Source organism: Chionomys nivalis, chromosome 3 (assembly GCF_950005125.1).
Source record: "Chionomys nivalis chromosome 3, mChiNiv1.1, whole genome shotgun sequence".
Lineage (NCBI taxonomy): Eukaryota > Metazoa > Chordata > Mammalia > Rodentia > Cricetidae > Chionomys > Chionomys nivalis.
The window spans coordinates 77,380,173-77,401,737 of NC_080088.1; the positions used below are offsets into that span (position 1 = coordinate 77,380,173).

At 42.3% G+C, this 21,565-nt stretch overlaps 1 protein-coding gene across 4 annotated transcripts in view; it reads left to right on the forward strand.

Annotated features, from left to right (window-relative positions):
- The window catches only part of Fgd4 (FYVE, RhoGEF and PH domain containing 4), a 157,799-nt gene that overhangs the window by 16,560 nt on the left and 119,674 nt on the right, over nucleotides 1-21,565 (forward strand). The window contains exon 1 of one of the 4 annotated variants that reach the window (XM_057763926.1): nucleotides 7,778-7,840. The exons of 1 other annotated variant lie outside the window; for it this stretch is intronic. In XM_057763926.1, the coding sequence (XP_057619909.1) occupies nucleotides 7,831-7,840 (10 nt within the window). In that variant the 5' untranslated portion in view covers nucleotides 7,778-7,830. Of the gene's footprint in view, nucleotides 1-7,777; nucleotides 7,841-14,353; nucleotides 14,627-21,565 lie in introns of those variants that run through there. 2 more of the 4 variants (XM_057763928.1, XM_057763927.1) reach the window with 2 other exon arrangements.

A 21,565-nucleotide genomic window follows, 5' to 3' on the forward strand; every position in this document is an offset into this window, starting at 1 on the left:
AAGTTTGCAGTCTACCAGCTGTGGAGGAGTGTTCCCTTTGCTCCATGTCCTCTCCATCATGAGCTATTATCAGTGCTTCTGATCTTAGTCATTCTGACAAGGATAATGTGAAATTTCCCTGATGGCTCAGGATATTGTCTTTTTTAAAAAAAATGTTTCTCCACCATTTGAGATTCTTCTGTTGAGAATTCCCTGTTTAGATCTATACTCCTTTTTAAAAATTGGATTATTTGTTTTTATATGCCTATCTTGAGTTTTTGAATATTTTGAGTTCTTTTTATATTTTGGAAATAAGCTCTCATCAGATGTGGAGTTGGTAAAGATCTTTTCTCATTCTGCAGGCTGCTGTTTTGTCTTATTGATGGTGTCCTTTGTCTTACAGAAGCTTCTCAGTTTCATGAGATCCCATTTATTATTTTTTTTTTTTTTTTTTTTTTTTGGTTTTTCGAGACAGGGTTTCTCTGTGGTTTTGGAGCCTGTCCTGGAACTAGCTCTTGTAGACCAGGCTGGCCTTGAACTCACAAGATCTGCCTGCCTCTGCCTCCCGAGTGCTGGGATTAAAGGCGTGCGCCACCACCGCCCGGCTGTTCCCCACTTTTTACCAGGTTCAGTGTATGGTGTGGGAAGTCCTTCTGTGTATGTGTTGCTTTTATTGGTTAATGAATAAAAAAAAACTGCTGTGAGCTTATAGCAGAACAGGGCAGAACAGAGCTAGGCAGGGGAAAATAAACTAAATGCTGGGAGCAAGAAGGCAGAGACAGGGAGAAGCCATGTTGATAGAAATCAGAACTTTACCCAGTAAGCCACAGCCTCGTGGCAATTCACATATTAATGGAGATGGGTTAATTTAAGATATGAATTAGCCAGAAATATGCTTAAGCTATTGGCCAATCAGTATTGCAAATAATATGGTTTCTGTGTCATTATTTTGGGGCTGAGCAGCTGGGAACAAACAAGCGGCATCCTACAACAAGTGTATCTGGTTTTATGTTGAGGTCTTTGATCCACTTAAACTTGAGTTTGTGCAGGGTCATAAATAATAGATCTATTTGCATTCTTCTACATGTCAACTTTCAATTATGCCAGCAGCATTTGTTGAAGATGCTTTCTTTTTTCCATTGTATAATTTTGGCTTCTTTGTCAAAAATCAAGTGTCCATAGGTGTGTGGACTTAGAAATCCCACAGAATAAACTAACCTGGGCTCATAGGAGCTCATAGAAACTGAACCAACAACCAGGGAGCCTGCATAGGACTGACTTAGGGTCTCTGCATATATGTTATATTGTATAGCTTGGTCTTCCTGTAGGACGCCTAACAGTGGGAGCAGGGGCTGGCTTTTGAGACTCCAGTCCTCATACTACGTTGCCTTGCACTACTTTAATACAAGGCAAGCTGCTTAGTTTTACTACAGCTTGATACGCTATGTTTGGTCAATATCCATGGGAGACCTGCCCTTTTCTGAATAGAGATGGAGGAGCAAATGGGGATGGGCAGAGGGGATGTGGGGAGTTGGAGAGGAGGAGGGAGGGCAAACTGCTGTCAGGACGTAAAAGAAATAAATAGCCACACAATCGAGTCACCAAACCCAGACATTCAAAAGTTAGGTCAAAGAAGTCTTTGATGTAAACATAAACTAAAAACTGTATTATTCTTAATGGGAGAATTTTGATGTGTAACCCAGGCTAGGTTCAAATTCAGGTCCCAGCCTTCTGTGTGTTTAGACGGCAGGTGTATACCACCATATCTGGCTTAAACTATAAACCTTAAAAAGACATAGAAAAATATTTTTCTACCTGTGGCTTAGAAAAAAGTCCTTGGTCTGAAATATCAAAGGCATATAAGTTGAATCATCTGAATTTGCATACGACAATATAGCTTAGTGAAAGAGTTCATGCTCAGCATATGCGACGTTTGGGCTTAATTCCCTAGCCGTAAAATAAAAGTGTAAAGTAAAAGGAAAATGGGAAACAGCATAAAGACATTATTTCACTCACAGTGTATCAGATGAAATATCAAACTGGACAGGTACCTTTATGAAAACACCCATGTGTGAATGGGCATGCCGGTTATTTGCAATGGCCAAAGACTGTGGGCAACCATATCTCCTTTAATACAAATGGTCAGCCACTGGTGGCACAGCCACACCAAGACTCCTCTGCAAGAGGACATATGGCAGTCTTGTGCCCTTGGCCCTTGCACCCCCAATAATTATTGAAGGCATTATGCTAGACATAGAAAGAAAGGCATCCTCAACGTCCATATATGGTTCCAAGTAGGTAACTCTGTAAATGACAAAAGGATAGGACAGACACCAGATTGGTGATCGTCAGGGGCTAGAGAAGGTGAGAAGGCCGCTGGCCTGAGCGAGCATGGAGAACAAGAGCCGTTCTTTGTGGAAGTGGGATCACTGTATGTTCATCGTGTTGGCTGAAAATCACACCAGTGTGGACTGGCCAGAACATTCACCTATTCCAGCGACTAGTTTTGATATTGATAGTGCACTATAGTTGTAGAAGATATAATCATAAGAGAAAACCGAGTGAATTTCTCCAGACTGTCTCTGTAGCATCCTTCCAGTATGTTAAGTGTTTCACATTAAAAAGACAGATCTTGTCATTAGACAAGTCATTCTTATTCACTAGTCAGGTGCTGATTAAATTTTTTTTTTTTTTTGGTTCTTGTTTTTCTGTGTATCCCTGGCTGTCCTGGAACTCGCTCTGTAGACCATGCTGGTCTTGAGTTCACAGAGATCCATCTTCCTTTGCCTGGGATTAAAGTACTGGGGTTAAAGGTGTGCACTGTTGCCGCCACCACCACCACCACAACCTGACTGATGCAAAATATTAAATCTCAGTTAAATAAGATAGTATTCACTTCAGTTCCTTAGTCTCATGAGCTGTATTCCAAGTATTCCCAGAGGCGGAACAGTCCAGTCCTCGGAGAAAGTACAGTCATTTACTCTGTTTGTAAAGACAGGTAACGTGTGTCGGTACTCACACAGTTTTAAATGAACTGCCTAGAATTTGTAAGCCAGAAGTAATGGTCTTTTCCAGTAAAATTAAAGAAAATAAATGTACTCAATGTGTATTTTTTAAAAGCATTGCCATTTTTAGTGAGTAACAGTACAGAGACTCATAACTGGTTGAAACGTTGAGAATGAATGAATGTTGAGCACATATCCCTAACAGAACATCGGTATCATCCCTGCTAAAAATGCAGGGATTTTAGGAGCCTAAGGATGGGGGAAGCATCATATGAAGCACTGTCTTGATAGGATATGCTGATGTAATTGTGAACACAAGAGGTGCACACACACAAAACTAAGCCATGGAAGTAGAGAGAGGCTAGGTGGAGGAGGAAAGGGAGGGATGTGTTCACAAGATACTGCATGCTTATATCAAGCTGTCAAAAATGAAATTAAAATATTTGTAACTTGTAATTTTGAAGCTGTCCAATATTTTAATAAGGAACTGAAATACTTGTTCCATGTCTAGAAAAAAAGTAAGTTTTTATTTCTTTATTTTCCAAAGCAGTTACAATTTTTCTCCAAATCCCAATATAACATATATAGGAGATAGGAAAAAGGAGAAGATAGATTTTAGGGGAAAAGGAAGTCAGTTTGAAATGTTTTCAATACCCTAGGCTTTGTGAGGCTTGCTGCTAGTGACTGGCCTTCCAGGGGTAGCTCACTACCACAGAGGAAGTTCAAGCAGACCTTAAGCCTTAACTAAAGCTATTTCTGAGTTGAAACGACCTTGAGGAAGTACCAGTTCTCTTCCTGTTTTCCTCACAGCAAGCCAGCTGATTAAGATGGAGACAACTCATTGAGTGGATACTGGGTTTCAAGATGCTGCAAGGTGCTCCTGGTCCCTGGCTGTGTGAAACAGAAAATTTACGAGTAGATTAAACCGGAAGGGTTGAGGAATTGAGTTATGAAGAGGACCTCATGATGTAGAAAGCAGTTTGTCAGGCCTAAACAGAAAACATAACAAGAAAAACAGAACCGTGAGTGTCCGGTCAGGAGCTGTCTGTGGGTGGGCTGTGTCCCTCACTGTAAATGGGTCTGAGAAAGCCTCACGATGAGAGTGCTTCCAGGGGTGTCCGCCAGTCAAGTTCAGCAGTTGTAGCTGCTGACAGTGCTCTTCGTGTGAGGACACGGACTATGATGCTGCTTCTGAGTTTCTCCCTCCATGTTTTGTATTTAGCCTCATAACTTTGGGGGTTACGAATTTTAGCATTAGAACAAACTGATTGAAATTTTGGGTCCTAAACCACAGTGGAATTTAAACTTATGTGATTATATTGGTCATAATTGCTTTGATTAGAGTTATATCTGGTTTTATGAAGTCTAAAATGGCAAGCTCTGAGCTGTGAATGTGGAATTGGGCACACATTCATTCAGGCACACATTCAGGGCAACATTTTCCACATCTGTGTCTGCATAGTCCCCAGATAATGGGAAGGCCCAGTGACAGTAGACATTTGTGAAACATCTACAATGCAGGATTTTTTTTTTTTTTTTTTTTTTTTTGAGACAGGGTTTCCCTTTGTAGCTCTGACTATCCTAGAACTCACCATATAGACCAGGCTGGCCTCGAACTCACAGAGATCCACCTACATCAACCTGTTTCTGCCTCCTAAGTGCTGGGATTATAGGTGTGTGTCCACCACCGCCTGGCTATAATGTAGAAATTTATTCTCTATGAAGTTCTACACTTTAAACTATTATGAGATATTTCAAATAAATTTTTATTCATACTCTCTGTCTCTCTCTTTTTTGTTTCCCATACTACTAAAGCATTGAAAAGTAGGTTAACAAACAAACAACAACAACAAAAAACCAAGGGCACTAGTGACACGTGCCTTTAATCCCAGCTCTCCAGAGGCTGAGGGAGGCAGAACTCTGTGAGTTCAAGGTCAGCCAGGTCCAGACTAGCCAGGATTTCAAAGTAAGACCTATTTTTAACCAACTAACCAACCAGCAACCAAATCAAACCAACCACAAACCAATCAGCCAACCAACCACCAACCAGTCAAACCAATCAACCAAAATCAACCAGCCAAGGGCCAATATACTTATTAAGATCTATGAAACATAGCAGCAAAGCAAGACAGCTTTAGTTCAGCCACAGGAAACTGGCATGTGGTCATTTTAATGCTTCCGGCCACCTGCCTCAGCTACAGAGAGGGATCCAGAGACGCTGACATTTCATAGATGCCTTCCTGCACACACTGCCAGTACTTCCTGCGCCGCAGCCACAGTTTAACTTGGGTGAGCTCAGGGGCTCTAGTGGGTGAGGTTTGGGAAGCATCGGGCCCTGAGGTGGACTTGCTGTAGTGCCATTCACGTCACAGAGGACAACTAGGAAAGGTCATAATTTTAACAGTGTTCGCATCATCATCACAGCTACATTACCAGCTCTCAAAACCACCATCTCTGGGAAGTGTGACTCCGGATGAGGGGAGGCTTATGAAAGGTGGCCAAGTGGAGTAACAGGAACCTGCCAATCTGACTCTATTCCTGTCACCCAGGTGAAGACAGAAGCATAGGACCAGCTCCACAAAGTCGTTCTTTGACACATGCCGAGTGGCATGCACATATGTATACCCCCACATTTGTACGTATGCACAGTAACAGTAAATACATCTCGTTAAACTCTATTCTGTGTCATTGACACTTGCAGTGAGCAAGTGTGAGAACCGTGAAGTGCACTGAGCTCGTCTCCTTGATGTTGATGTGTAGCGTCTACCATACCTTACTACAACAGGAGAATTTCTAGAAGGCCCCGACTAATTTTCAGTTGTATTTCTCCAGCTGATCTCTTCTATGCTTCCACTTTCTGGTTCATAAGTTATTTTAAGTGTTTATTTTGCTGTACTCTTCAAAATCCCTCAAGTATACAAAGGAAGTGCATGATTTTTTTTTTTTTTTTTTTTTTTTTTATCTCAGTTCTCTTTCAGTAATGCAGTAGTTTGTTGAAAGGATTCTGAAGCTGAGCTGAGTTGAGATATTGTAGTTTGAGTCTGACTATAACATCAGAACAAAGAAAGGGAATTAGGGTTAGATGGTTATGTGAAAGTCGGGTAGACATGTGGCTGTATTCTCTTTGGGCAGTCTAAGAAGCCTGTGTTGTAACCAAAACATTCATTTTAGCCAATAATCTTATCTTTTTTTTTTTTTTTGGTTTTTTTCGAGACATAATAGGAGTAGCATCTTTAATTAAAATCCTTACGTGTCCAAGCAAAAAGTTACTCGTATAGCAATGCGATCTGCATACTTGTTTCTGAAAAAGACCTGAAAGCTCCTCCTCCTCTGGGGAACACAGTCACATTGCTCAGAATTAGTTATTCCTTCTCTTAGCTCTTTGTGGGGGCTGTGAAAAGATCCTAGTGGTCCTTGAGAGCTTTGTTTTTCGTGTGTGTGTGTGTGTTGCTAGATCAAACCTAGGGCCTAGGACAGTATAAACAAACTCTGTCCCACAGAGCTGCACCCCCAGTCTAAGACCTGTTTTTTTTTTTTAATTTATTTTTTATTGAAAATTTCTACCTCCTTCCCTCCTCCCACTTCCCTTCCCTCCCTTCCCTCCCCCTCTCCCTCCCTCTCCAGTCTAAGGAGCAGTCAGGGTTCCCTACCCTATGGGGAGTCCAAGGTCCTCCCTGCTCCTCCCCAGGTCCAGGAAGGTGAGCATCCAAACAGACTAGGCTCCCACAAAGCCCATCTGTGCAGTAGAATCAAAACCCAGCGCCATTGTCCTTGGCTTTTCCTTCAGCCTCCACCGTCAGCCACATTCAGAGAGTCCGGTACTCACTCATAAGTGGATTCTAGCCATAAATAAAGGACGTTGAGCTTATAATTCATGATTCTAGAGAAGCTAAATAAGAAGGTGAACCCAAAGAATAACATATAGTTATCCTCCTGGATATTGGAAGTGGACAAGATTGCCGGACAGGGGTTGGGAGCACGGGGGTCGGGGTGAAGTGGGGATAAGGGGAGATGGGGAGAGAGAAGGGAGGGGGAAGATGAGGAGAGCTTGAGGGAATGGGATGGTTGGGATGGAGGAGGGGTAGATGAGGGAGCAGGGAAGTAGATATCTTAATTAAGGGAGCCATTTTAAGGTTGGCAAGAGACTTGACTCTGGAGGGTTCCCAGGTGTCCAAGGAGATGTCCCCAGCTTGTTCCTTAGGCGGCAGAGGAAAGGATGCCTGAACTGGCCTTATCCTATAGCCACACTGATGAATATCTTGCATATCATCATAGAACCTTCATCCGGTGATGGATGGAGCTAGAGACAGAGACCCACATTGGAGCACTGGACTGAGCTCCCAAGGTCCATATGAAGAGCAGAAGGAGGGAGAACATGAGCAAGGAAGTCAGGACCGCGAGGGGTGCGCCTACCCACTGAGACGGCAGGGCTGATCTAATGGGAGCTCACCAAGGCCAGCTGGACTGGAACTAAGACCTGTTTTTAAAGGAAAGCTTGTTCTAAACCTAATGGCTTGCTGTAGTTAAATCACATGCAACTAGCCAGAATCGCCCTTCCTATCCCACCCACATCTCTCCCTCTGACCACATGTTGAAATACTTTCTTAGGGTTTTGAAATATAATCTTGGGGTGTCCTCACAACTAGGACAGTTATGAAATAGCACTGTAGTTCCTGTTATTTATGTATTTGCCATGCACACGAGACGCATGCCTGCTGTCTAACTACAGATGGATAAAAATTCTGCCCCCAAATGACCAATGCAATTCCCTCTCCTCAAGAGGCAAGAAAAACATCGATTGGCAGAGAAACAGGTGCTGCTGGCTGTTACATGAAAGGAATCTTTTATGGGGTGCGGTGAGTACTGCTGTCTTATGACCACAGTTTCAGAACGATGTCAGGACACAGCAACAGAATTTTCTGAGTATATAGATCGAGTTGCTGGTTTGTGGCTTCATTCAGTGTTAACTGATCATAAACATTTCTACTGTGACTGAAAGTTGTTGTGAATCTTCATCAGAAAGTTCTATGCTGCTGATTCTTTTTTTTTTTTTATTTATGTCATTTCTTGTTTTCATGACCCAAGATATGTCTGAAGGAGCGGTAGTTTTTCCTGTGGGTCATAGTACAGCCGTGATCCCCAGCAGCCGTAGAAGTGAGTTCAAAAGACTGGAGTCAATAATTATTATTATTATTATTATTATTATTATTATTATTATTATTATTATTATCAGCACCACCATCATTATTATTTTCTCCTTCTTCAAGGCTTTTGAGAAATCACATATGACTTATCAGAGTCTGAAGTCTAGTTCACTGGACCAGATTTTCTCAGTATTTTTCTTTAGTAATCTTATATTCTCTTACATTTAGCCAACTTACCAAACACAAAGCAAAACTAACTTAGGTGAATGTGTTTGTTCAGACAAAAGGCATTTTTAAAAGACAAACTTTTGCTGGCAAGAAAGAGGAAGAAGAGTGTGCCCGCTGCCTGCCTGGCATTGCTGCTGGACAAGCTCCGAGGCTCCTCTGTATTGCTGCTGTCCCGCAAAGCCAGGACTGTAGGGGGTACGGATTTTGTGTGACAATCCTTCCTCCTGTCATATAATATCATATTATTTTTCAAGCTACTAAGATTTCTCTGGAAGTTGCGGCGTCAGTTGCTTTCTGAGGCTGTGTCACGAGGCAGGGACCCTGATTTGTAATACGTTCTGTGTTGCAATTTTAGCTCATGAATAACTTTGAGAAGAATACTGGTGTGTATTCTATAGTGCCAGGTACCTTAGGGCAGAACCCCATTGCACATAAGTTCTTGATTTTAGGATGATAATAGTTGCCGACCTTAGATCTGAAGAATAGCTACAGTATTCGGATTTTAAACATTTGAAGTTGTAATCTTACTTTTTCTCAAACTGTTACTTCTTGTTGTGTCCACCAGCCTCTGCCCCCTCCATAGTAAAACGGCAGAGTGAAATACAGAGAGAGCATATACAACAGGTCCTTGGAGGAAAACTGAGTCAGGCTGTAACCAAGGCTGATTCTCCTGCTGTCTGTGTCTCTGTGGATGGAAAACTAGATGCCTGTGTAAGGTAAGCTTAGAGCAGGTTCTGAAAACACTGGTGCCTGTAGTTACACAGACCCAAGAGACTTTGACCAAAGTTTATCTAGGTTAGTAGTGACTTGGCACCTCACAATAATTCAGTTTCAATAAAAGAAAGCCTCTTGTCCTTTAGATTGTCGCAATTTATAAAAACGCTAACCTTTGACCCTAGATTTCAGTGGCACCTCTGCTATTTTGACTGAGGGTTCTGTCATTTGACATTGCCAGAATCAGTTTAGATTCAGATTCGTTTTGTGATTTTCTTAGATTATTTCAAGCATGGACCGTGTTCTCTTGTTCTCTATTTTATATATTTTATCTAGTATGGGGCTCTCAGGACAACACGGGCATGTCAGTCACTTGGAGCGGCTGTTTTTACTAAGTGGCCCTTGTTGCATTTTAGCTTTCTGTAGGAGAATGAAACAAAATGACTTCACATTGTTGGATGGAAGGGTGGATGCAAACTGTCTTTTTTTTTTTTTTTTTTTGGTTTTTCGAGACAGGCTTTCTCTGTAGCTTTGGAGCCTGTCCTGGAACTAGCTCTGTAGACCAGGCTGGTCTCGAACTCACAGAGATCCGCCTGCCTCTGCCTCCCGAGTGCTGGGATTAAAGGCGTGCGCCACCACCGCCCGGCCTCTGTCTTTTCTTTTTTAAACAAGAATATTTCTGTAAATATCTCCAGTGAAAGATTATGGGGTTTTAGGTAATGGTTCCTACAACTGGACTAAAAGAGACGGTTCTTTACTGTGCTCTTTGATGTGTTCCACAGCCTATACCCAACAAATATACAGCAAGACCCACTTGTCTTTCCATTTAAAAAATTTCATTGATTTTTCTCAGTAAAATCTTCAAGTAAGTATTAAGACAAGCAGATCCATGTAAAGGACGTGTGTGTTTCTGACCATGATGAAGCAATAACTGTTGGAAAACCTTATCATTAAAAAAATAAAGACCAAACAAAAACATGGGCCCAGATAAAGGGCTAGGCAGATAAAGGCACCTGCTGTCGGCCTGAGTACACAGGTCTTATCCCTGGGACCAAGTGGAAGGACAACATAAACTTCTGACAAGTTGTTTTCTGACCTCTACATCTTTGCCATGGTGTGTGTGTGTGCACACACACAATGGCAATAAAATTTATACATTTCAAAATGAAAATGATTTCAGAAGCATAATCTAGAGCTGTCTGCAAGCCTATAAGCTAATATAACTGTATTAGAAAATATATTGGAAAAGTCTAAAGTATAAGAACCTATGTAATAACTTAGAGAAACCAAACAACTCTACCTAGAAAGTAAACAGTGGTAAATGTGAAAATTAAAACTACACAATAGCGAAAATAAAAGAAACAGAAGGAAACCTTTTGGAAAAGTTTAGTAAAATTGATAAATCCGTATCCAGGCATTAGAAACGGGAGGAAACAATACTGTTGCTCAGATTCTACTCAGTTGTAAGTGACTTTATGTCAGTGGGCCCTACAACATATATGAAAGAGACCAGTTGCTACGTGGGATATACATAGGGCTGGGGCATAGGATAGGGTAGAGTAGAGTGCTTTTAGCGTGAGCAGGCCCTGCATTTACTCTCTGCCACGGACCTGTAGGACGTACATACTTAGGAAAGCAATACCGAAGCACAGAGCATTCAAACTGCTCGGAGTCTGCTAAACAAATTGAATTTGTATTTTAAAGATCTTTTAGCACACTCTGCCATGATGCTGACAGACCACATTTGAGAGCCTGTCAGGCTGTGGTCTGTGAATAAGTTAACACAGCGCTTCTGGTCAATGTTTTTCCTCCATAATTGATTAAATGACATGGTACAAACTAAAAGTGTTCTCCGTGGGTGAAAAACATAATAATTAACTAATTCTATCTTTAGTTAGGAGCAGTTCATCTTCTAACTTACTTCAGAAAGTGTGTGTCCCTACTACCATGAGACAGCTTCAGTATTTGTGTTTGTGAAATTGCATATGAATAAGTGTGCATTGGGATTTCCTGGGTGAACAGGCTGGGTATAAGCACAGTTGTACTCTTTCTGGACATGCTGCTTTAACTGTGAGAATTAAACCAAGATGATGCTATTTTTAGCAATAACAACTTGGTTTTTGGTCCTGAAGTAGAAAGAGGAATGGAGTATCTGTGTATGTTTTCATGTATATGTGTGCAAGAGGGAGTCTTTTCTTTCAAACATTGCCCTCTGTTCAGACACCAACTTAGAGGTGTGGGGATGCAGTTCAGTTGACGGAAGACTTGCCTTTTCATGCCTTAAGCCCTGGGATCATTCCCTAGAATCTCACAAATGCAGGATATTGGCACATGCTTGTAACTCCAGCAAACAAGATGTGACTGCAGGAAGGTCAGAAGTTCAAGTCATCCTGTGGGTGGTCCTGAATTGCGTAAAGAGAGTAGTCTGAGCAAGCCATGAAGAGCAAGTCAGCAAGCAGTACGCCTCCATGGCCTTTGTCAGTTCCTTCCTCCAGGTTCCTGTTCCGAGTTCTTGCCCGGACTTACCTGGATGAGGAACTGCAAGCTGCCATGGGATAAAACCATTCTTCTCCTAGTTGCCTTCGGTTAGGATGTTTCACCACAGCAATAGAAAAGCCAAGTAAGAAACTGGTGCCACATCAAAGGGTATTGCTCTGACACACCCGACCTTGAGATTTTGGGAGGATTGTGGTGGCCTTTGAACTTTAGGCTGGAAAAGCTGTTGAGTGTTGAGAGCTCAGTGGGCCGTTCTGTGGGTGCTTGGAAGACAGAAAGAGCGAAAGAAGTGGAGATGATGGAGGTGCTGCTTGTGAAGTTTTAGAGGGAAGTAGACACTGTCAGTGTCGCCTGTGTGATATTTTAATGAAGAACCACTGAAGTCAAACCTTCCCTTTACTGTTACAATTGACTCTGGTCAGATGGAGCTGAGAAATCAGTCGTGATTAAGAAGGGACCAGCATCACTGAAGATCAAAAATCTGGGAATATTTTCTCAGGGACGGGATACAGAAGTTGTGGCCAGAGACTGTATCTCGTGCTGGCAGGTAATGTTACCCAGGTGGTCATGAAGGAGTCAAGGAGACAACTGAGGTTTGACACTGTGAGTTAGGGCTGGGGTCCCTGAAGACAGGCCAGAAGAGGCCATTACTGAAGGTACAACCTCGGTTGCAATAGAAGCTCCAGGATCGAAGGTGTCATGGAGAAAAGTTGAGGCTTGACAAAATGTGGCATGGGCAGAGTCCCTCAAGAGAGCTTTGGAGAAGCTATGGGTGAAGACGCAGCTGAGTTGAAGAAACCCTAGAACTTTGGAGAGGCCTGTAACATGGATGAACAGTAAGGACAACAGCAGCCATGGAACCAGCCTGAGCCTGTGAGGTAGTGTGTGCTGCGGCAAGCCCTCTGGAGCCGTGCAGTGGAACCAGCCTGAGCGTGTGAGGTAGTGTGCTGTGCAGGTCCTTTGGAGTTAAGAAGATCACCAGTCACAGAAATCTGACAAATGAGCTGTACAATGTTGGATTTTTACTAAAATGTGAATATAACTGTTCTCTGGCTCTTCCTTCTTGGAATAAGAAAATATTCAACTTGTTTTTTATTTTATAAGAACTTACAGTTACGAGAATTTGGATATCAATGTGAGATTATAGGGGTTGAAGGAGAATTTTGGAAAGGGTATGGTTTAACAGTAATGTTAACAATGTCTCAAGTTGACAATTGTGCTGACCATGTTTTATGTCAACTTAGTACAGGCTAGTGACTTTAACCATCCTCTCGCATAAAATTTCCCTTGATATTTTCATCTTTAAATTTCAAATAAGGAAGGGGATATAAGAACAGATAATGGGACTTATCAAATGCATTATATTATACGTGAAGTTTACATAACTAAACTTTTTATGGGTGTATTGACACTTTACTAAATGACCATTTCTTTTGCTTGGGATCTTTGGTGTGGATCTATGTATCTTTTGGCATCTTGTATTCCTTTAAATGGTTTCTTGTAGTAAGCGTTTATGCAATTTTTGCCCAAATAGTTCATCCCCATTTCCTGACAATATATTAATACATTTCTACTCTTTTCATAGTCATTGTTTCTAAACCAAGTCTTACTGACATTCTGGTGGACTTTGCTTTTCAGAAGGTATTAATTAATACTTGTGGTTTTTTCCTTTCTGAAACTGAGCTTCTGACACTCTAAACAACACACTACTTGATTGACTATTTTTTACAGGGCTGAATTTATTCCAGCCACAAGTGATGCTTATCATTTTCCTTTTAATATTTGTATTATATATTTTTTTAATGCCAGGAAAAGAGCTCTGATATTTCTGGTACAGAATGGCGATAAAGGAGACAGCTAACCCACGACATGGTTGCAGTGTGGGTGCTTTGTTGTCTTCTCAGGCTTGCCCTAACTTTTCTTCCTAGCTTGTCCTTTTAAAAGTTTACTTCTTATGCAGTTCTGAGTGCCTATCGGTGTGAGTTATCCCAGTGTGTGTTTGGTGTGGTATGTTTGATTTTTCACCCATTATGCTCTTCCAAGGTTTATTCTCACTCATTGGTGAACAACACAGGGCAGTTTTCCCGCTGAGTCAGCATGTAATCTTCAGGACTGCAGCAAAGGTCTAAAGCCACCCAGAGCAAACCCGAGCCATTTCAAGCTTATCCTGAATGAGTAAGACTGGTATATTTAGATTTAAAATCTCCACTGCCTTTCCTCCCATTCAATAAGTAACAAAAAATAAATCATGGTTTTCTTCTTAAAGAATTGACTTTGAAAACTTGACTTCATTTCCAAAATAAGGTATTTTATATATTTAAATGTATTTGTTTTAAAAACCCTTAAAAATATAAAACCAGTTTTTCAGTTCTGAGGGGGTTATGGATTAGAAAATGACTTGCTGATGTAGCTTCGTTTTCTGCAATGCATTATCTTGATTTTGCAAGTGAACTTTCAAGTTTTTTGTTTGTGTAACTAAGTTTCTGTGACCTTTCTTCCTGAATGAGCAGCGCAGCCTATCTGAAACAGTAGGACTTTGTCCTGGCAAGGGTCAGTTTGCAGAAAGCTTTTAGTTGGTCTGTACTGCCTGGTTTAAATAGCCAAACACCTGCTGAGCAAGCCCTGTGAGTGGCTGTGCAGGCTTCCTCACTTAGGCCTTGCAGGGCTGGAGCACAAAGACCGCGATTGTTACCCAGTAAGCCTGAGTCACATCCTTCTACCAATCGCCTTAGGAGGGCTGGTTACCATGGAATCCACCATCTGTTCACTCCCCGCTGCCGGAATGTGATTATCCTTGCTGGGCTGAGAATGTGGGGTTAGTAAGGCAGTCTGTGTAGTGTGAGATTATCTGCAGTGCACTGGGCATTGGGAGACTCCGGCTGGCTTCACCGGAAGAACAAATGAGGGCAGTTGTGCTCCAGCCATTTGTGACTTGTAACCACAAGGAAATAAATCAGCTCTCCTAGGGTAAGTAGCCTGGCGCTGCATATCCAGTTTGTACGGCATTTGGTGTGAATATCATCTCTCTGTGGTCAAGGAAAGGAAGCCCTAAAATCTTCGGTAAGACGCCCCTGAAGTGCTTACACCCCGTCTTATATTGTTTTCAGACAGCCTGTACCATTTACGTGTTGGAATTATCCTGTAATGTTTAAAAGTATCTCCTGCTTGTGAAAGTGTACTGTGATCGTAGAATGTGGCAAATAGACAGTCATCTTGTAATGGCTTCTACGGTGAATTACACCGGTGTTCTTACTGAAATACACCCATGGCCACAGCGGGTTCGTTCTTTTTTAAGGAATGACTCCCGCCGGTGGCATTTGTAGATTTTGCAGAATTAAGGTTTTTGCTGGAGCACATGTGTGGAGTGTGGTGCTGATGGAGTGCTTCTGTCCAGGATTCAGGGGCCGGTGAATGTGGAAACAATGTGACAGTGCGTGGTGACAGATGGAGGCTCCACTATAAGGGAGGGCTGAGCCCCGCTCGCCTTGCAAGAGCTTCCTTTGTGATTGTTGCTTCTCCTTATCCACAGCTACTTAAAATGTGCCTTGCATATTGTAAGCGGCAGAAGGAAATTTTAATTTTAACAAATGGATGACTGACATTTTTCCCTGGTGGCTCAGAGGTTGGTAGCTCAAACAAGGGACTACTATGTCCTTTGTAAAGCAGCATTGTATCTCCTTCTCCCAAACTGTGCCCTAAAATAAGAAAGTGTGGAACAAAAGCAGCTGTCTGCTCTGGAGCCGTCATGGTGTCAGTATCTCTGCCGTTGAAACCCCGGCACGAGCACCCCGAGTTTGGTCTGCCATTTTATCTTCTGTAGGGAGGGCTGCAGTCGGAGGCTCTGCCTGTGCAGTTCAGTCAGGCTTGAACTGGGGTGTCCTCTTGGGTGTTAATATTAGTGAGCCAGTGGCTACTTAGGGAGCTAGAAACAGTCACCGGTCACAGGCACTATGCTTTTTCCTTTTGAGCCGTATGAAATAGTTAACCTAGCATTCCTCAAGGACTCATGCTTGTATTTCATTAATAGTTTTCAAGCCTACTTTTGTGCAGTCCTGGTACTGTAGTTGACTTTAGTATTCTGCGTTTATGTTAATTTTTTAAATATGCAAATTAATCTAGGTCCATACTATCTTGAAGAGACATCTTTCACCAATACTGGACATTTGTCTACCTGAAAACTTCCTAATAACTATACAAAGTTTCCAGTTAATCTTGTGTTACTCGAAAATTTTTTTAACTAATCAAAATCAATAAACATTTTAAGGTTTCTAAAGTCAAATTATGTATATTTAGGTATTATTGTTGCTCTAGTTACCCTGTATCTTAGAAACCTGAAGCAGTATTGGGGTGAAGCGTGCTTATCACAGGCCTTGGCTGTGGGTTCTGTCTGCTCTTCTCCAGTTGACATCTGTGACTGTGTGCTGCTGTTTTCCAGTCACCAACTCCAGTTAGCAAGGTGGTGTTTCTAAGTGGAGGTCCGTCACGGTGTTGTAGGCTTTGGCAGGTAAACTTGGAAGCATATTTCTTAAGGTCCTGCTTGTTCAGGTTTCTAGCATGGCAAACCCATGAAGTTTGGTAAAGTATGATCAAAATCTTTAGCAGAATTTTTATATTGAAAAGGAAACGTAACCTGGCCGGATGTAAAACAATCTCAGTGCCCAGCTATCTTACCTGCCAGAGCACAACACTCTCATGAAAGTCCAAGGCAGACATGGAATTCACTCGAGAGAACTGAATGAGCAGTCACTCACCTATGACTTTACAAAGGGACTTTCATTTTGTCTTATGTGGATAACACTGTGATGAATATTTTTCTTTTCTATAATTAAAGATATCTCTATCTGGGTGCATTTAAGATACATTACTTTAAGAGAATAAAAAGGTTCAAAGGCTTTGTTATATCGGCCACTGACAAACTTAGCAGCTCTAGAGGGTGACCCCAAATGAGATTAGTGAAGACCACAGGCAGGGCCAGTCATGCCGAGCACTGGTGGTCCCTACCCAGACACTCCGAGTCCAGAGTGCAGAGCTAGATGACTGGTCCTCACTTTGTGTGGGTTTAGACCTTCTACTCATGGCCTTTCCACACTGGTACCAGCCCTGGTGCTAGCTCTGTTCATGAGGATTGAGAAGCCACAAATTCTCAGGTCTGCTGAGAGCACTGGCTTTGCTTGTCCCCATCTTTCCAAGGGTGGGGGCTGCTAGGTTTCAGTTTTTCTTGAGCCTTCTGCTAACTCTCCCAATGCTGTCTTTTCAGTTCTTCAATGTAATTTAGGAGCCATGTGTGTTTTATGTTGATAAATATGTAAAATAAACTATTCGGAGTTCTTTCTCATAAAAATATTAAATAGGAAACAAGTAGAAAACTAAATGAAGTTCTAAGCGTGATTCAGATCATCACTGTGAAGGCATACAGATCACCCTACTGTCAATTTACCATGGTCATATCTTTTGCTTTTTTATTTTGAACCATAATGCTGAAATGCTACCTATAAGTAAGTTGGTCATAGGACTAATACTAGTAGTTAATTTTGAATAACTTTCTTCCTGTTTTTTAAAAGAATTTATTCAAATTTCTGAGTTAAATCCTTATGTCTCTTTACAGCATAGAGTCACTCTTTTCAAGTTCATTCTTTGAGGCCCCTGTGACCTGCTTTGTCCTTGAGCTGGGATGATAGAGTAGAAGTGGGGGTTTAGGTCAGAAAATCAGGGTACCCTACCATTGCTAGCAAATGCTGCTCCGCTTAGAGGCACTCGGAGCTGCCTGTTGTTTGTTGTTGTCGTCGTTGTTTAGTAGATGTACTGAAAATTTTTTCCTCCTCTCCCACAATTCTGTGTTGTCATGATTTCAGGTAACACTTAGAATGAGACAATACATGAGCAAAATTCCGTATTGTGTTAGATGCAAAGCCTGTAACACATGCACGTGGAAAACGTGAAAAAGTCACGTAGAAGCAGTGTTTGGGGAGCAGCCTTTCAGTTTGCCCTAGATTCCAGCGCTGGCTGGTCCGAGTTGTCCTTGTATGTCTCATTGACTCTTGAGCTGCTCTGCTATACGGAGGCAAGGTTCCCTTAATGTTGCAAGGAGTCAGCCTCTTTGGGCCACAAAGAGCCGCTTCGTGGACAGCATCATTTTTTTCTTTTTTCTCCAGCTCAGGTCACCTTATCCCGGAAAGGTGCCTAGAAACACCTTATTCTTAGAAGAGTTTTTTCTTGTATGAGTAGCCACACTGTAGTGCTTGGCTCTTTTGTAACCATGTGTCCTTTCTTTCTCCCCTCTTTATCTGTCTCAACCTTTTCTAGTTTTATTTGTTGATTGGTTTTTTTTTGTTTGTTTAGGTTATGGGTTTCCTAGTCTTGGGCTCAGATGAGTGAAACAGACCTGGTATATTGACGTAGGCAGTCAGGCTAACTTGGAGTTTTCCAGTTCCTATTGTATGTCTATGTATACACATTTCTGCAAAGATCCCAATAGGAACAGAATCATTTAGCTTTTAGCCCCACTTTAGAGAAGAATTTCAGGCCTATAAAGATGAAACAGTTATCCCAGGTTGCAAAACCTGTGAAATTGCTCACGTTGGTTATGGCAGGTTAAATATAGAACTGAGACCGAGGTCACTGACTTTACTCCTCTGATGAGGAGCAAACGTGGAGGGAGGTCTCCCTAAAATCCCACTCGTAGAATTTTCAGTGAGTATTGAGAGCACAGAATATTTGGAGAGTATTGAGATACATTTCTCAGTTATCAAATTCACAAGAAACACAGGTTTCTTATGAATGTTTGAGGCAAAGCTGTCAAACCAAGTAGATTCCTGGATGCTTAGTTTGTATGTTTTCTTCCTATGACTGTCTGTACATGAACGGTAAGTGACAATGAGGATCTTGCTGGGTGACTCTGAGGTAGACGGAGTGGAGTGGGGTAAACACTAGGAGAGAGATAGTCCAAGGTACAGGGATAGCTATACTCTGTGGGACACACCTGTCGCCTAGATAATCTGCTCCTGTTGTGGCCCATTGGGTCTCTGCCTTGGACATCACAGTGCTCAGCTTGGGTGGCTTATCTCATTTCCACTTCCTCTATTCCTTCACCAACCACATGTCCACCTTTCCTAAGAACCCCCTTCATACTATCCGGACCTTCTGTGACGATGTTACTGTCATTAGTGTTAACTTTTCATTTCTTCATATCAAATGTTATCGAATGTTGACTTTGTGCTAGGTGCTAGGATTTGGTGCTAGGGTGCAAGCTTATTGGTGAAATTTTCACAAAAGAGGGATAAGACATTATAAAAGTAAAAAGAAATAATTGGGCTTTAAAGCAATGTCTGAAGACAGATAAGTGTTGAGGGGTTGGGGTAGGAGGCTTTAGGTTAGGTAATCAGGAATTGTTTATATAAAAGAGTCTCATTTAAGTGGGCTACATTAAATCATAAGACCATCACATGTGCCGGGCGGTGGTGGCGCACGCCTTTAATCCCAGCACTCTGGAGGGAGAGGCAGGCGGATCTCTGTGAGTTCGAGACTAGCCTGGTCTACAAGAGCTAGTTCCAGGACAGGCTCCAAAACCACAGAGAAACCCTGTCTCTAAAAAACAAAACAAAACAAACAAACAAAAAAAGACTATCACATGTGGTCCAGGTCCATGGGTGTCGTCTTTACCTCTGCAGGGAGAAGATGCAGGATGTGTTAATAGGATTATATAGAAATCCTGTTGAAGGGCTGGTGAGATGACGACTCAGTGGGTAAAGATGCCAGCTGCCAGGTCCGAGGACCTAACTTCCAGCCGTGGGATATTCGCGTGGTAGAAGGGAACTGACTTCCTAGGTTGTCCTTTTATATCTACATGTGTGCCCTTCCTCCCAAACACAAATTAAAATAACAAAAGTCTTTGGCTTCTTGTGCTAGGAATGGGCACAGCAAATCCATTTCTTTTATAACTTAATGCTGTGTATGTGCCCTTTGTAAATTAAGATGTTACTAGACATGCTTGAGAAGACATTTCAGGACAGTGGGGATGAGCATCAGCATTTAAAAGCCCAGCACAAAGCCAGCCGTCATGGCTCACACTTGTAATACCAACACTCAGAAGGCTAAGGCAGGGAATTGCTGTGACTTGGATGAAGGTCATGTCTTATCCTTGGTATGAATGTTTTTAAAGTCAACACACGAAGTGAAAGTTGTGTAGTCAGAAGTGTCCTTGAGAAAGGCCTTAGGACAGGATAGCTGTGAAAATCAATCCAACATGCCGAGAGTGGATCCTTCCCCGCGAGATAAAATGATTGTTTTGCGTAGGGTAAGGAGTGTGTGCTGAGGGCTCACCCTTGGAGTCACGGTGACCAGAAATCACGGCAGCGCCTGCTTTGTAATCTCTCTCTGCACCCTGTGCACCCTCCTGCCATGCCACCTTTGAGCATGCTCTCTCACGCACAGCGGCCTTCTCTCTCTCCAAAGCATAGAGCTCCATTTGAGTAACTTTCAATTTGAGTAAGAGGGGTTTATCATCAATGCACAGGAGATTGGCTCTGCTTCGTTACAACTTCTTGTAGATTTAAATTATTAATAATTGTTTTGCAGGAATTTTATGATAAATATAAAAGTGAAAAGGTAAATTAAAATGTCAGCGAGAAGATAAGCCTGTTTCAGATAATCGGTACAACAGGCTGCTCTGTGTTTACATTAGAGAGTACAGCGCAGTAAAAACTGTAAGGATAAACTTCCTACCAATTGTGCTGGCTCAACACAGCTTTATGATTACCATTTGTGCTCAGATTGAAAACTGCACAAATATTGGTAAAAGGCATTTCAGAGAGGACCCGAATGTGGAACTAAGTGATGGGTAAAGCTCCTCACGGTCCCAGGGCTGTGTTAGGGAAGTAGCCTGTGCTCTCAGAGCTGACGCAGTTAAATGTCCGGGAAAGATCCCGTGCTACAAACCACAGAACTTTTACAGGAGGAAGAGCAAGGATGCGAATGTCTTCAGAGTGTGCAGCTGAGCAGCAGGCAGTGAGGCTGACTCATATCTTGAAGGCAGATAATGCCTTCTGGGAGAAAATTGAAGGGTACTAAGCTGTGGCTTTTATGTCCTGTGGTGTCTTATTTTCTCATTTTTTTGTATGGCCAAAGCAGTTTTAGGGAGAAAGGGCTTATTTTGGCTTCAGAGAGATGGGGGTCCATCATGGAGAGGAAGGCACGGCAACAGAGCATAAAGCTGGCCTGGCAGTCAGAAGCACAGGGGAAATAGCAAGTGGGGCCAAGCTTCCCCCGGCGCCATACTTCCTCCAGAAAACGGCCACCAGCTGGGGGTCATGTGTTCAGATATATGGGCCCTCTGGTGGGCGCTTCCCATTCAAACCGCAGCAGTGGTTATGGTGAAGTCTGCAGTAATGCGTGGACAGGCTGTGCTGTGACATCAGACTGCTTGTTGAACCTTCAGGTCTTACCGTTCCCTATACAGTGAAGACCTGTGATCTGGGAGGAAGGTGTGTGCCTTGGCATAGTTGGTGCTAGTGTGAAGTTGCACTTGACTTCCCTCCTCTTCACTGGAAATGGCCAAATTCCGTGAAGAGTACGCTGACCTCAGCATCAAACTTTTCTATAAAGCTGACGTTTCTCCTTTACATAATTGAAAGGCACGGTATTTGCATGCAATTTCTAGTATTGAGCAGATCAGACGGAATCTCTCCATATCAAAGTTAGTTGCTATTGCTGTGATAAAGAAGTAAAGGCAGTCTTGTCCCTAATGATCTCATCTTAGTAACTGAAATGTATTAATACAAGGCTCTTAAATAACGGTGCAGTGGTATGGGAAGGTGCTGTGGCTGCACAAGGAGAAAGAAGGGTTCCTGTCCTGTCCAGAAGCAAGACAATGTCACTTTTGAGACAGCTATAAACTGACTCTTAAGAGCAATATGAGATTGGCCAGGGGGTTAAAGGTTTCTAATAACAGAGGAACTTGCATTAAAGCTGAACATCTATGAGAGAATAATGCAGGTTTGCAAT